General features: G+C 37.3%; 2 protein-coding genes across 4 annotated transcripts in view; both read right to left on the minus strand.

Moving 5' to 3' along the window:
• LOC135293952 (macrophage mannose receptor 1-like) overlaps positions 1-8,697 on the minus strand; it is a 32,388-nt gene extending 23,691 nt beyond the window's left edge. Inside the window, exons 1-7 of the mRNA XM_064408658.1 lie at positions 8,429-8,697; positions 7,029-7,202; positions 5,750-5,911; positions 4,736-4,849; positions 3,508-3,654; positions 2,134-2,316; positions 1,107-1,261 (exon numbers count right to left, since the gene is read on the minus strand). Of these exons, the coding sequence (XP_064264728.1) occupies positions 1,107-1,261; positions 2,134-2,316; positions 3,508-3,654; positions 4,736-4,849; positions 5,750-5,911; positions 7,029-7,202; positions 8,429-8,489 (996 nt within the window). The 5' untranslated portion in view covers positions 8,490-8,697. The remainder of the gene's footprint in view (positions 1-1,106; positions 1,262-2,133; positions 2,317-3,507; positions 3,655-4,735; positions 4,850-5,749; positions 5,912-7,028; positions 7,203-8,428) is intronic.
• A 3,150-nt stretch (positions 8,698-11,847) lies between these two features.
• The window catches only part of LOC135293946 (macrophage mannose receptor 1-like), a 32,523-nt gene continuing 29,335 nt past the window's right edge, over positions 11,848-15,035 (minus strand). For 2 of the 3 annotated variants that reach the window (XM_064408632.1, XM_064408651.1), the window contains exons 28-30: positions 14,762-14,923; positions 12,723-12,755; positions 11,848-12,094 (exon numbers count right to left, since the gene is read on the minus strand). In XM_064408632.1, the coding sequence (XP_064264702.1) occupies positions 11,925-12,094; positions 12,723-12,755; positions 14,762-14,923 (365 nt within the window). In that variant the 3' untranslated portion in view covers positions 11,848-11,924. The remainder of the gene's footprint in view (positions 12,095-12,722; positions 12,756-14,761; positions 14,924-15,035) is intronic. The other variant, XM_064408642.1, reaches the window with a different exon arrangement.

Here is a 15,035-nt window from a genome sequence, read left to right on the forward strand (position 1 = left end):
ACAACTAGTCATTTTTCTTTTTCTTCACAAGGCCAGCTGGAGATTTATTAAAACAAGTAGGCACATCTATAAGTACTAGTTTAAGATCCATTTAATGCTGTTTTGAGGTGAAAGAAGGAAATTAACATTTTGAAGTCTCAACATTACTTCTTATCATAACTTTGAAATTAAAGAGTTTGTAAAGATCCGTCTCATCTGCAACTGATATGATCTGCCTTTGGAGCAAGATCATTTCACTATACTGCTGGAAAAAAGATTAATTAAACCTAACTAATGCATATCTGCTAGGGTTGTAGTAAGTATAACTGTTTTATCCAGCAAGGAATCTGAATGTGACTGATTACTTTAAAAAATATAGCCTATTTAAGAAGAGCTTTCCCCTCATCCCCCTCCATAAAATCTGGTTTAGGTTCAATTCTTTTCATGTCTAATACTGGCAAATATTAACATTATTGTATGACATAAAAGTTCTCTCAATAACAGTATGCATATCATACCAGCCTTTTAATTTTTTTTCTTTCAAAATTCATGACACACTTTTTGCGTGTGCATACATGTGCATGCACATGCAGGTAATTGTATCAAACAATCATGTATTGCAATAAAAATAAAGTTTGTGAGTCAAGCAGTCAGAAATACTATAGAATTTTACATTATTTTTTTGGCAGGTAGATGACCGCTGAAGAAACATGTCCTAGTGCCAGGTCTCTGTGCCTCAATGCCACGTCTCAGTGATGTGACACTGAGGGACAAAATTGTCTATCTGATTGGAACATGAGGTATGCAAATAGCACCAGTGGTACCCACACAGAGTATTAACTAGTTCATCACTATCCCTCTCCCAGAGCTTAAACTTCTTTGCTGAAACCAAGGGAAACAATTTAATGGAAAATTTCTGAATCAGAATTTTCACCAGACAAGGAATTTCAGAAGGTGGTACTAGGAAAACCCTTCCTCTCCTTGTGATGTCTCCTGACCTCTGAACTTGTCTTCTGGTTGATTCCAAATTTTGGAACAAAACTCTTTCAAGATAAGGAAAGGAATGATGCCTGATTAAGCAGATAAGGTCAGTAATTTGCATTGCTGCAGGATGAGTGCATGCTAACCTGCCCCTTCATAGCCACGCAGTCCTCCAGCCCGCTGGTGTAGAGGGGATGCCGGCGCTGCCATTTGGTGAACGTCACAGGGCTCCCGTCACTCCACTCAAAGTGGAAGTGAACCTTCAGGTCGTTCAGACCCAGCCACAGCTCTTCTGTTGGCTCTGAAGCATGACAATAAATAGGTTTGGTTATTCTCCACCGTGCAGTGAATGCTTCCACATGCACAAGCAGGGAGTGATAAATTTGGCATGTGGTACACAAGAGCTGGTCTCTGTGCTTTTATAAAAATGCTGTTTCCTTTCAGATCTCTATAAGAGATACATTGTGGAAAAACCATCAGATTCCATTCAGAAATGCTGATTTTAATGAACATAAGGCTCTTTACAGCTGGCAGAAGATTTTTTGCAGACTTTCTGTGATTTAGAACAACAAAATGGTCCTGAGCATGAAGACATTGAATGGCTGTGGGTGTCCGACCTGTCAGGAGATCATACTGAGTCCAAGCCATGAAGACACCTGCCAAGACATTAGAGGAGTTGTGTTGGCTCATCAGGTGTGCTCACCAAGGCCAGCAGCTGCAGTGTCAGGAATGGTCACTACAGATCCAAGAAATACCAGAAGTGAAAAATATTGTTTTCTTAGAAGGATATATAGCAAGAGTTTAGTGTCAGCAAGAGGTTTGAATCTCAGCAAGAAGCTTATCTTCTACGTTTGTAGCTCAGCTCTAAAGCCTTGTACGTAGAATTTAGGTACCAGAAGTGCAATAATTAGAGATCTTTATGTGCCTCTGAAAAGAATTCCTTTTCTTTTGTTTTTCTTCTCCTCCTTTATAAAGTTTTACAACTTGGCTTGTTTCTTGATAAACATAGATATAGTTCTGTATTTATGCAATAGCAACGACATAAAAGAGCATGGCAAGTTGGATTCAGTCTTTCAATTGTGATATTTCAAAGAAACATTAAACTTTAATATGAAGTTCAGCTTTTATGTCACAGACAGAGCAAATGCAATGCAGGCCTACATGTATACTCACTGTAACCAAGCTGTGACACTAGAAAGCTGTATTCAGCAATGTTGTGGATGCTTGCCAAATCTCCATCTTGCTTTTTACATGAGGACAGAGCATCTTGCCATGTTTTGGGGTCCTGGTGAATGCTGTAGCAGTGACCTGCATATGGCCACCAGCCATCTGTGCACTGAACAGGCCTCAATTCCCCTAAAATCAGAACAGAATTTTTCAGAACAAGAGGAAAATAGAGGACATTAGAATGAGGTCTCTTGAGAACTCTTTACAAAAATGGAACTATATTAATAAATATAAAGCTGTAGTTGGCAATGCTAAATACATTCAAATTTAAAGCAAATATCATTAAGGCACAGGATGCTAAATATGTAAATAAAATGAATTCTCCTTAAACAGAGAACCACTGAAAAATACCCACATTGTTTCAGAAATGCAATTTGAAATAATGATCTGTGAGAAAAGAGAGAACAAAGCAGACAGCAGTCTCTCCTCTCTTTGTCCCCCAGAGCTACTCAGTCTTGTGCTGCCTGTGGTGACTCACATTGGCTCTGCCTGCTGGTCTGTGGTTTCTCACAAACAAACTTATCTTTCAGGTATGTAAAAGCATGAAGCAGTTCTTTGGCAACTGCAAGTCAGTAAACTTTGTAAATTAGTGGGGACTTTGCATAACCTCTCAGTGGCATTTTATAACTTATATTTTTAAAAACATACCTTGGTCTTGCTTTTTAAAACATACCTTGGTCTTGCTTTAAAAATAGAATTCTGCATTTGTTTTTAATGTTAATACTGGAATAAAGATTCTCTAAATTTATTTTTCTACTTTGTTTAGTGTAACTCATTCTTTAAAAGTAGATTTTACAACATTCCCAGATGGCAGTCTCCAGTGGACCCCTCTCACATGGCCATGTCCACAGCCATGCTGGTGTGCTGGGGTGGCCCACGGATGCACCAAGGTCTGTGTCAGTGTTGTTGCTGCTCCTGCTCTGCTCAAATGAAACCAAAGCACTGCAAACTGCAGACATCAGACAGAGGAGGACTTTCTTCAGGAATGTATGAGTAACTGCAGGTATTCATTTGAAGCAGAGGAGAATAATATTTCCTACCATATTTCTGCAAATTTGCCTTTTGGGTCTGGTTACCATGATGAAGCATCTACAGTCTGTCTTGCAAGAATGAAAGACAGAGTGAAGGAACAAAATAATAATATTCTCCTATGAATGTTTAATACACAAAGGAAGAAAAAGGGCAGCTTATAAAAGTCTGTGTGTCATGTATAGCTGTGTATTTTGAAAGTTTCTAACATCCTTGTTAAAAAATAATGTTGCATACAAGTTTCTCTTTCTAGAAGTCATAAAAACCTTTCTTTTCATTTGACTAACCTACCTTTGGGCATAATGTCAGGCTTTGAGCCAAAAGATCCTTTTTTACAAATGTAGCCTAGTCTCTGGTTGCATGCTTGGTTTTCCCATTTACCATTCTTTCTGGGATTCAACAGTCCACAGATTTTCCCAGGGAGCAGGAAAGGACTTCCTTTAAGTAAAAGAGAAAATAGAATCTCACAGCAAGAAATAAATAGAAAATATTAACAGAAACATCATATTACCAGTGGACACATCTGCTTTTTATGTTTCCTTGAATCACTAATAGGAAGAAGCTCTTCCCTACAGGATAATTGCCTTGATGTTTATACAGTGCTACCTTTAGTCAATACACTGAGAATGAAATAATGACCCTCCACTGACTTTGTTATCAGGACAGTACAGGGAAATGTCTAATTCTTTTCCTGACACTGGTTCTTGCAGGAAGAACTGGTAAAACTGGACAAAAACTTCCAAATTTTCATATATTGAGTTTTAAGTTATATTATCTTTCCAGTATATTGCAAGAGTTTCACAATTCTACTTTCCTATAAAATAGCTATTTTCTGTTGCAGTGTGTACAAACCTCTGTGAGCAGCAGAGGAAATTTCCTGATATAGCTCTTGAAAACTTAGAGGAGAGTTTAATTTTTCATTTGACACTTTGAAAGTTTTCCAGATCAGGAGACAGTTTGGAATACTGATGGCACAAAGCAAACACAGAACCAAAAAACCCCAAAAAGCAAAAAGAAGAGCTCACCCTGTATGAGGAACACCATAAACCTACCCCATTTCCCCTCCTGGAGTGGCCCAGTGCAATTTTGCATAAATTGTTGGATATTATAAGATGGCTCCCTGGGCCTCTCAATAGTGTTTAGGATTTCTCCAAACAACATAGAGCCATTATCTGCTGAATATTTTGCTGCCTTTGGAAGATTTTACTTTTATTCACAGTCATGAACAATATGTTATGGAAAATTCTGATCTTTGATATGTAGGGTTATGTATCACTCCAAATGACTCTCTGCTTTCATAAATAAGCTCTCTGTTTAGATAAGAGAATAGAATAATATTCAGAACTGATATTCACAATGAACTTTGTAATTTAAAAGTGTTAGTCTTAAAACAGGGATCTAGATCTCAAACTGTTGTAAATGAGAATAGGTTTTCCTAAAATAAAGTTAGCTAGGGCAGTTATTAGATGGTGTTTTATTAGACTTAATTCAAAGATTACAAAATAGATACATCTCTTACCTGGAGCCCAGTTTAAATATCTGAAAGGGCTGCCCCCAGCCCATTGCCATCCACTGTTGAAATCCAAAGCGTTCAATCCAATCCAGAAGGCAAAACCAAATTCTTTAGTTAGCTCTAAATTAGAAAAAAAAATCCGTCAGTTTTGTCTCTCTATTCTTATTCACAGTAAGGTCATCTAAAAGAAATTAAGTGTAAAGTAAGAAATTCATGTTTCTTATTTTAAACCAGCCCAAAACCAGTACTTTCTGCATTACTGAGATGCACTGATTACAAAAATTAAAATTTGAAAATTAATCTATATTGATTTACCAGAGATCTTAGTAGGGCAAATCAACATCTTATTTCACTACTTAAATAAAGCTTTCTTTTTCTCACTTGCTTTTATTAGAACACAAGACATATAAAAAAGCCCTGATATTCATAAGGGAATTTTGCTAAAAGTCTTCTGTAACAGATTTCATGGAGTAAAAGAAAAAGTCAGTAAGTTTTTTCCCAGTTTTTTTTTCTATGGGAGCCTTCTTTACACTATGTATAACCAAACAGATGCCATGACACCTGTACCTAAAATCCACTAGAGTTATTTTGATTTTGTGTATGCATATGTACACATATTAGGACCAATCTAACCATCAGCGTATATTCTCCTGAAAATATTAATAATCCTTGAAGCACATTGGAAAAAGGTAAATTAGAGGACCAGCCCATAGCCCTGGTCAGGTTTGAGTGCCCTTGCACAAAGGTGAGCAGAGGAAACCCTTCCCCTGGGGCCGACTGCAGGAGCTGCAGGAGCTCCCATCTGGAGCACAGTGCTGGCATGGGGACATTTCACTGCCAAAGAGGTTTGTGGCCAATGCTTTATAAAAAACCCAGGCAGTGCAAGGGCAGTTCAGACCATCTCCCTCTGGTGGCTGCCCAACCAGCCCTGACACCCTGCCCTCTTTCTTCCGTGAGGCACACAACAAGGCAGCCCACTTCATCACAGACATTTTAAGGTCTTATTATCTGTCCTTTTACCTCCTACATATTCTTGCTCCTGAGTCTCTGTAATGCTTAGTAGTTCTGCATTTTGCTGCTGACAGCTTTTCCTTGCTTGGTGCCATGTTAGAGCTGATTCTGAGTTTATCTGGTAGTGAATGCCGGTTGAAACATCTTCTGTCCAAAATCTTTCTGTGTCGTCTGGAAGAAGTGACATAGAGCACTGTTCTAGTGGACTCACATATACCAACTAAAAGAAAATAAAGTGTGTAATAGTGCAAAATCTCCACAGATGCATGCTAAGCATCAGAAAAAAAAATAATAAGTTTAGGCATCAAATTAGAAAAATATATCTTTTTTTAAATAAAAATATTATTTAACATTGCTATATTTTTAGAAAGGAGTGAAATTTTTCCCAATATTTGCTTTTGAATTTTCTAATACTGCACATGCAATTCTAGGTAAACCAGACATATCTATTGATTAAAATAAAGAGATTCCAGGGTGAAGTCAGAGGAGAAAAGCAAGTGTGTCAGTGAACTATAACCTGGAGGCTCTTCATGCCTGATGGGTAGGAACTCCCTCTTAACTCACCATCAAGAGAAGCAGTTTTTCCAAAAAAAACCAGAAAGTGGCCTTTGATGGTTTGAGAAACAATAGAATAACTCTGTGTAGCACCAATTTACAGCTCAGCTGCTGACTTTGCAGAGCAACTCACCAAACCTGGTGAAACTGCTGTGTAATTGAGAAGGGAATTGGTGAGACCAATGCTTGTGTCCTGAACTGGAAAGATCCAAAGCTAAGTTCAGTGCAGAAGACAGAACAAAGCTGGCCGAGGAAGATAATTCACACAGCAGCATTTCTGTGTAGGAAACGAGAATAAGGTAGAAAATTAGAGGGAAAAAACTAGAAAATAGCAGTTTAAGTGAGAATTGACCTATAGGGAATGCCAGAGGAAGGAGGAGAAATAGGAATTTTTTGAAAGGAAGATGAATGTCTAAATTCATGCTGTTCATGCCTTGCACTTAAGGCCCATAAAAGAGCCTCTTCACCCCTCTGGTTCACAAAGAGAAAGTCACCTGCAGCATCCAAGTCAGGACCTTTCTGGCTGAGCCACTCTTTGGTGGCACCTCTTGCTCTCCATTCACTACAGAGAGAGCTCTTGGCCATTGGGACTAGTGTCCTGACTTTCATTTGGGCTACTCTAACAAGACCAGGCAGGTGTGCAGCAGGTTGCTCATAAAAAACCTGGTAGCTCAAGAGATGGTCTGCTCAACAACATTTCATGACAAGTTAATGAATAAAATGCAAGACTTACTTATAAGTGGGCAAAATCCATAGAGTTTATCAGCATCAAAATCTGCAGTTGTTGCACACCAGAGCAGCCCATCTGACCTGCCAGCATCTGTGCACTCATGGTACTGCTTGTCTTTGTATTTGAAAGGGAATACACAAGGCTGTCCATTGGCATTTCCTCGTAACGTAAAAGTAACTAGGAGGGGGAAAAAGCATTAAAGGACATGAAAATAATAATAAAATCATATATCTAAATTTCTAGTAATGGATCTATATATTATATATATATTTGTCTCTCTAAATTGAGAAGTTATGCAATCTTTTAAAATTTATTTTTATTATAATTTCCTCCCTAGTGTGGTTACAGATTTTAAATAAAATGTTTTAGTAAAATGAGAAGTTTAAATACTGTGGTTGGAGTTTGATATATATACACTGTAGGCAAGTCACATTCTGGGATGAAAAGTTGGTGATACATTTTGGTTCCTGAAGAGACAAAAACTGCAAGAACAGAAACAACAGTACATTCACTGTGTTTTTGTTTTCTGCACTGCTCAATAAGTTTGCTTTATTTGCTTGATTACTCTATCCATAACCACTTTTTCACCCCATCTATTCCTTAACTGTTAAAAGAAAAAGGATGACTGATCAGAGAAAATACAGACCAGATTGTCATGAGCATATTTACACAGTGAAAATATTAGGTTTCACTTGCACATTTCTCCACTTGGAGAACTCTTTCAGATTAATCCTGAACTCAGTCTCTTTAGGATTAGCAATGCTTCATATTTTTAAACTATTACAGTATAATGGGGAATGTTATTTTATGGTCACATTTCTGATGTAAACTCTCAGTCTCACATTCATGCAAACTCGTTCCTCCACTCAGTTCTCCACAAATTACTGCGTTACCATTTCTCTCTATAGCTATAGCCAATGACTGATAAACATCTTCAAAGTAGAAGTGTCTGTCTAATTTGTTGAAGCTGGAGGGGAGGAGCCAGTTCTTCCTTCTCATATCTCATGTCGCGGGGCAGAAAGCGAAACACACAGCTATCATGTAAATATGCAAATTCCTCAACTGATCACTGCACCATGGCTGTAATGAGGAAGGTAAATGGAAAGAGGTCCAAGCTCCCTCATCTTTCATTTCCCTCCCACACAATGCCATCTGATTTAATATTTCCACAGAAAGAAATTCCAGTTTAAAATCTTTCTCTTATTACCTCAATTTTTCCATCATCCCTACACTCCCAGTCCTTTTATTCTGTAAATCAAGAACTGCCAGGGTACGTAACATACTCTTTAGATATGTATCAAATCTGATAAAACATACAAAATCATCAATCTTTGCATTAAAACTGTAAAGCTGCCCAAGGTAAAGCATTTTCATATCTAGTTTAATACTAGCAGGAAACTTACCTGATGACTGCAGTGAACATTGCAGGAGGGAAAGGAAAACTAGAAGCCTGGAGAAACTCATTGCAAACGTAACTTGCTTCGCATTCTTCTGCCAAAAGTTGGATTAGAAGATTGGCGATACATAAAAATCCTTCTCTCTGCAGATAGTGATGGGTCCTTCTCTGCGTCAACGGGTTGATGGATAAAGCTCTGTACTCTAAATACGGAAATGTTCTGTCATGTGGTATTTTGAAATAACTGGAGTGCACACTGTAAACACTGCTCTTTTGAAGAGCAAGTCCCTTCCAAAACTGAAGTCTACATCCTTGTAACTAGAGGTGGAGACATTTGTCATATTCTGTGACATTGCTAATGTTAATTCAGATTATTTGTTGGGTGATACACAGGACAGACCTGGAAAAGCAACTTGAGAATTTGGGGCAAGAAACCAGCAGTGAAATATCATCACTTGAAGCCCTCTGTTTTAACCCTTACATCTCAGAAACAAGCAGATTCAAAATCCCAGTGGTAAAATACATTGCAATAATGTCACAGCACTATATATTTAGAAAAAAGAGAGCAAACTTTGCAGAAACTGCATCTTTTGGTGCATTATGAGCTTTTCTCACTTTGAGGAAAAAGTTAGCATTATTATGTTGGTTTATTTGATCTCGGTTTAGGGGTGAGGTGTTCATAATTGCTTGTCAAACACCTGAAAAAAGTGATGTTCAGCAGTGTAGTCTAGTGGTAAGCTTCCCTGTAACAGAAAGGAAACTTTTTGCCTGGAATACATGAATATTTTACCAAGTAAAAATATGTGTTTATCTATCTGAGAAATTCCCAGTGAGGCTGTTTCAGAACAAAGCCAAAGACAAGCTAAATTGCAAAAGCTCCTTTTAACCCATGAGCAAAGTGCTCATCTGAAGACTTGTATTGGCATGGCAGCTTTTGTGCAAACATTCTGCAAAGTCCTACTTCAAATGTTCACAAGTCCTGCTATTTCTTCTGTTTATTTATATCAGTGAAATTAAAAGTTGTGATAACAAAATTGAAAAAATCAAGAAGTGAAAAAGCCAGTATTGAGATAAATATAGCAGCTGAACAGTAGATGTCATAGGAGGAGCAACTATCATTGCTTTTGTTTTTAAAAGAGCTTTGGAAAAAATTATTGCAAGAACCAGACAAACATGTTGATTTAGCTGTAGAGAGTAGTAAGAGAGAAAAACATTTTTTGAAAAAAAGTGTCTGGATTACGGCAAAGTTAGGAATTGAATGAATTGTTTAATAATAACTATTTTATTTTCAGGTCACATTAAGAGAGGGCTTAGCCTGAGCAAGGCTTGCACAAGTAGCTCTAAGTCGTACAGCTGAATGGTGCCACAGGCCCCAACGTGGTGGGGCATAAATAAAAGCTGACTTTCCTAAGTGAAACCATATTTCAGATACATCTAAAATAACAAAATTAAATTGCTCTGGCAAATGAAATCCCAAGGCAAAACACCTGCAGGTAGCAATTCCTGCCCAGTTTTCTCATTTTCCTCACAAAGTACCAGCCTGGGTCTAGTTCAAACTGGGCTTTCTTCTCCCTCTGGTGTAAATGGATGCTTGTGAGGATTTGTCCGGGGCTACAGTGGTGGGGAAAGATTAATGCAGACACTGGGGTAGGCTAAAAGAGGAACTGAGAACTTCAGAGCTCCCCTTTGGCATGACCAACCAGCCTTATGCCAGTTGCAAAGTTTTTGGGGTCAGCATCTTGTGTGCTGCATAATGCATTGTGCAATAACCTGTTCTAAGCAGTGTCTTACATTCTTGCTTGTATTTACACAAAAAAAAAAAAAAAAAAAAAAAAAAAAAAAAAAGGAGTTCAGTGCTTAGGAAAGCAACTTTATAAGTTTGGTGGGGTTATTTTGTATCTTTCTTTTTTTCTTTTTCTTTCTTTTTCCCAACTCTCTAGCTTGCTCAATAGACTGTGCAGCCTGGGGAAGGCAGGTTGTTTCCTGGGGATATCTGCTAAGCACTCTTTCTCATAAAGCGTTTAGTTTGTATTTATAACTCATGTAAAAGCTATCTTGTAGTGCTTTCTTCTGTTTTTCTGACATCTAAAATTTAGTCTCTTGTAGATTTCTAGTACAGAACCATCTGCTGCATTCCTTAGTTTTCAGTTCCTTTTTCTTGCATTTAAAAATGGGAAGTTGGTGCTTATTCAAGCTGAATTCAAAGTGGTGAGGAGAGAAGCCCTTCTTGTTATTGACAAAAGAGTTATTGTGCTGAATGGAGCACCCCCCTTTCCTTTTCTCCTCACTTGATTCACAGGGAATGCCGAAGACAAAAATTATACTAATAGAAAAATTATTTATTTATTTATTTATTTCAAAGCATTAACAAAAAGAAGCAAGAATGTCAGGGTAAGAATATTTTAATTCATGTAAGCGAGAATAATACAGTCAAAAATCACATCACTGAACTGAAAAATTATTACAATTATACCTGGTCTTAATGTTCTTTGCTGACATGAACTGTGTTTTCCACAGCAGAAAATGAACATGACAAGGTTTCCTATCCCAAAGTTTTCGAGAAAATAATATGAAGCAGTTTTATATGTGTAATAGGATTTATCCATAAAGAACAGTAAAAGTACTGGTCTAATGCAATGAAGTTTGTGGGATTAAATGAGTTCAAGTTTGCAAAAGAGCTAGACAGGTTCTAATTTTTGAGATTTTTTTAGTGTCCACAATATCACAGCAACGAAGTTCTAAATGGCATTCACGATTTATTGGGCATTCATTCTTACTAGTTGATTTTCATAGTCCTTTTTCAGTATGTGTAATTGTTTTTGACAAGTTTTTTTGCACAACCATCCTTGTTAAGGCACTTGAGAACATCTTGACCATTGCAAAATTGTAACATCAAACTCTAATTCTGATTTTGTAAAATATTCATGATAAAAAAAAGCAGCTAGTGCTTATTGTATTTGGAGGGATGCTCGTGGCAGGGAGGAATGATGCATCTGACTCCATGTTCTCAGAAGGCTAATTTATTACTTTATAATACTATATTATATTAAAGAATACTATACTAAATTATACTAAAAAATACAGAAAGGATACTTACTAAATGCTAAAAAGATAGCAATGAAAACTCGTGACTCTTTCCAGAGTTGGCCACTGAGTTAAAACAATTCACACCAGAATCCAATGAGGCAATCACCTTTGGGTAAACAACCTCCAAACACATTCCACATGTGAGCACAACACAGGAGAAGCAAATGAGGTAAGCATTGTTTTCCTTTTCTCTGAGGCTTCTTAGGTTCCCAGGAGAAAAATCCTGGGCAAAGGGATTTTTTCAGAGAATGTGAATGCCATAAGTGCTAAAATAGGAAAGTGATTTGATTTAAGGTTACATCAGATCTCACTTCAGATCTCACTACAGACACATCCTTTAATTTCAGTGAGTAACTTGCTGCTCCAAGTAACATACCACAGGACCCATTCTCACCAATTCTTCTGTCACCAAGACATCATATTAATAGTGCTTCATTGCCAGAATCTGTTGAGAGCTGGTTTTGTCTTTTTCTTTTGTAGAAGTAGGCTGCCATGCCAGCTCCAAAGACAGTTAAAACAACCAAGAAAATGAGCAGCCAAACAGAGACATGAACAGGCGGGTGAGTCTTCTCATTTTTTTCCTTCCCTGAAATGAATCCATGTAACTGTGAGAAACCATGGTAGTTTTTATTTCCACGTACAACATGAAAAACAGAAGGAGATGCCCTCTCCTGCCTGAACTTGAAAGCTGTAAAGCTGAGCCTTGAATTGTTTCTGATCAGTAGTCAGGTCCCTGTTCCTGAAGCTGATGTTGTTTTAGTGGATCTGGGGTACAGTAGTGTAGAATGGATGCAAGGGATGCTTTAAGAATGTAATGAAAATGCATGCCTTAGATGGATATGGGGTGCTCATTATTGGAAATTAATTCTACAATATTTTGTGATGTGATTTACAGTAATATCTTTGTAAGGAACTTTCACATACATCTACATAGTTTCTAACAGCCTATTAAAGCACTCTGTAGCTGCTGTCAAAGTTCTTCTCAAGCATGGGCACTGCTGAGCTTGCCAGCTCAGGGTTAGCCCTGCAGCAGTCCCACAAGAACAGGGGAGTGCTCCTGTGCCTGTGAAAGGCACTGTGGGGTCACTCCGAGTGATTGATAACCGTGGAACCCTCAGTAGGTCTTGTGCTCTTAAAGAGAGTGGTTTGGGCAAGCGCATTTTAAGTTCTTCCTCTATTTAGATTTGTCTTAATTTTCTTATGAAAACCCTTACCTTTTTGCTTTGTAGGACTCCCATTCAGTTCAACTGCAATGAATTTCAGAGAGAAATCACATTACACTTTATTAGAATCCATATGTTTGACTGTTTGCAAAAAGAGTACAGGAACAAAACCCCCTGAAGTTCTACCATTGCATTAGTAACATATATGTCTGCTATAAAAGGCAACAACTTGAGACAAAAAATACATTGCTAAGCTTTCATCTTCCTACTTAACATTATCCACTTTTGAAACTTTATGTTGTTTTTATATTACCAACATTAAAATACTGATTCTTTTCTATGTTCATTCAAAATATCTTTTCACATTTTTCCTGAAATATTAATTTTAATGTACTAAGAACATGATGTATCCCTCTGGAGATTAGTTTTACATGGCATATTTTGGGAAGATCTGCATGTCTAGCTGCTGCAAAGTTATTGATTCCTAAATGTCTTCCCAAGAAAACGCCTACTGAATCACATGAGTAATCTTCCTATTAACTCTGTGTAAGACAAAGAAAAATGAAAGACCTTTATAACATTGTTTTGTTGCTGTTGAAAAAGAGCAAAAAAACTCAGTTTGGCACTCAGAAATGAAGAATTTTACACATAGAATTAAAGAGTTCTAAATTATCCTAAAATATTTCTCCTCTTGGCTCTTCTACATTAGTTTGCAAGCACACTTGATACACAGAGGAGAATTTATAAAGACAAAATGTAAAGTGAAAGCAATACAGAATGCAAAATTAATAGATAAAAAACCCAGTAATCCCTATAAAGGCAGGAAATAGTACATATGGGAGCTCTGTATGATTCAATGGATGAACTTTAGAGATTCCTTATTATTTTAATACTATGTAGGATGGGATGTAATTTGGATGTTTTTATTAAGTATTTAATAAGGATTAATTGACTTACTGCCATGGGCATGTGCTGATTTAAGCACAGAAGTTAACAGTGCATGGAAGATGACTATTTCTTGGTTACAGTTCTGCATCTTTTTCTAATTAAAGACTACTTGTAAAATGAGTAAATGCTAACCCCAAATTTTCAGTTATTTTTTCACCACCTACCATGTCTTGAGATGTCTTTAGTATTGAAATAATTTTTTTTCAACTTTTCATCTGAAAAATAGAATCTTAAAACTGACTTTACAGCCAATCTTTTTTTTTTTTTTTTTTAGGTTCTCAACACAGGACAGAGATGCTACCCACAATTTACTGGGAACAATGCACAATGCAAAAGCTGGAAAATTAAGCCTGATTCCACAGCTACTACAAATGAAAGTGCAAAGGTTTAATGATGGCTACCTACCACTTTTTTACGTTAGATAGATTGATTTTTAACATCCAGGTTAGAAGAATAAAATGATACTGCTTTCTTGCAGGCAATTTCCTTTGTATCTCCACTTGGGATTAATTCATGTAGTGTTTTATTTCTGAAGCATTAGTCTGATATATACAGTACTGAGTGAAAGTTTCCAGAAATGCTGACGAGACAACTTCTCTAATGACCTGAAGTTTTCATTTAGAATGGAAATATTCCTCATATCATTCATTATTGCAATACAAACAGGTGACCTTTTAGAATCCCTGAGGCATTACTGAATCAGGGCCAATATGAAGCCAGTTTGGTATGTTGGGACTAAATATATTTTTTGATAATAACAAACTGGAAGAGGAAGATTGATTATTCACACTGATTCCTCCTTGCAAGGGTATAATAACTGTTACAATAATCAATTCTTGGAACAGTCATACCCTTGCACAGGTGTTTGACAGGTGCCATATCAACACCTGTGTTAGGTGCTCAAATGTTCCTGAAAGTTTCATTCTCAACCTAGGCTGTGCAGGATGTTACTGCATGTCCATGTAGGCAGTGATTTGAAGAGCTTGCAGTCTGCAAAAACAGGCAGCTACAAATGGTAAGAGAAGTGTGATATGCCAAACCAAAGGGCCAGGGATTACTTCCAGAGCTGTGGTGAAGGGCTGTAACAATTACTAGTGAACAGTTCTGTCCTGTCGCTAGGGACTGACACAGTGAGGACTTACCTTTGGGTTTTTTGCAGATGAATCCTTTTTCAGCAGAGCAGTCACTTTTGTCCCAGTAGCCAGATGGTGCAGTTATTTCCACACACCGATGCTCCGTATCGAATTCTTTCTCCTCCCAGTTAACAAAGTCCAGGACAGCATTATCTAGCCACAACCACTGGCCTACAGAGCAATTCACAGAGTAAAAAACTAAAACATATCTATTTCATTAATATTTTTACTCCTTAGCTCAGCAATTTCCTTTTAATATCTATAGTAAGCCACTGTTCAGCAG

Source organism: Passer domesticus, chromosome 1, assembly GCF_036417665.1.
Source record: "Passer domesticus isolate bPasDom1 chromosome 1, bPasDom1.hap1, whole genome shotgun sequence".
Taxonomy (NCBI): Eukaryota; Metazoa; Chordata; class Aves; order Passeriformes; family Passeridae; genus Passer; species Passer domesticus.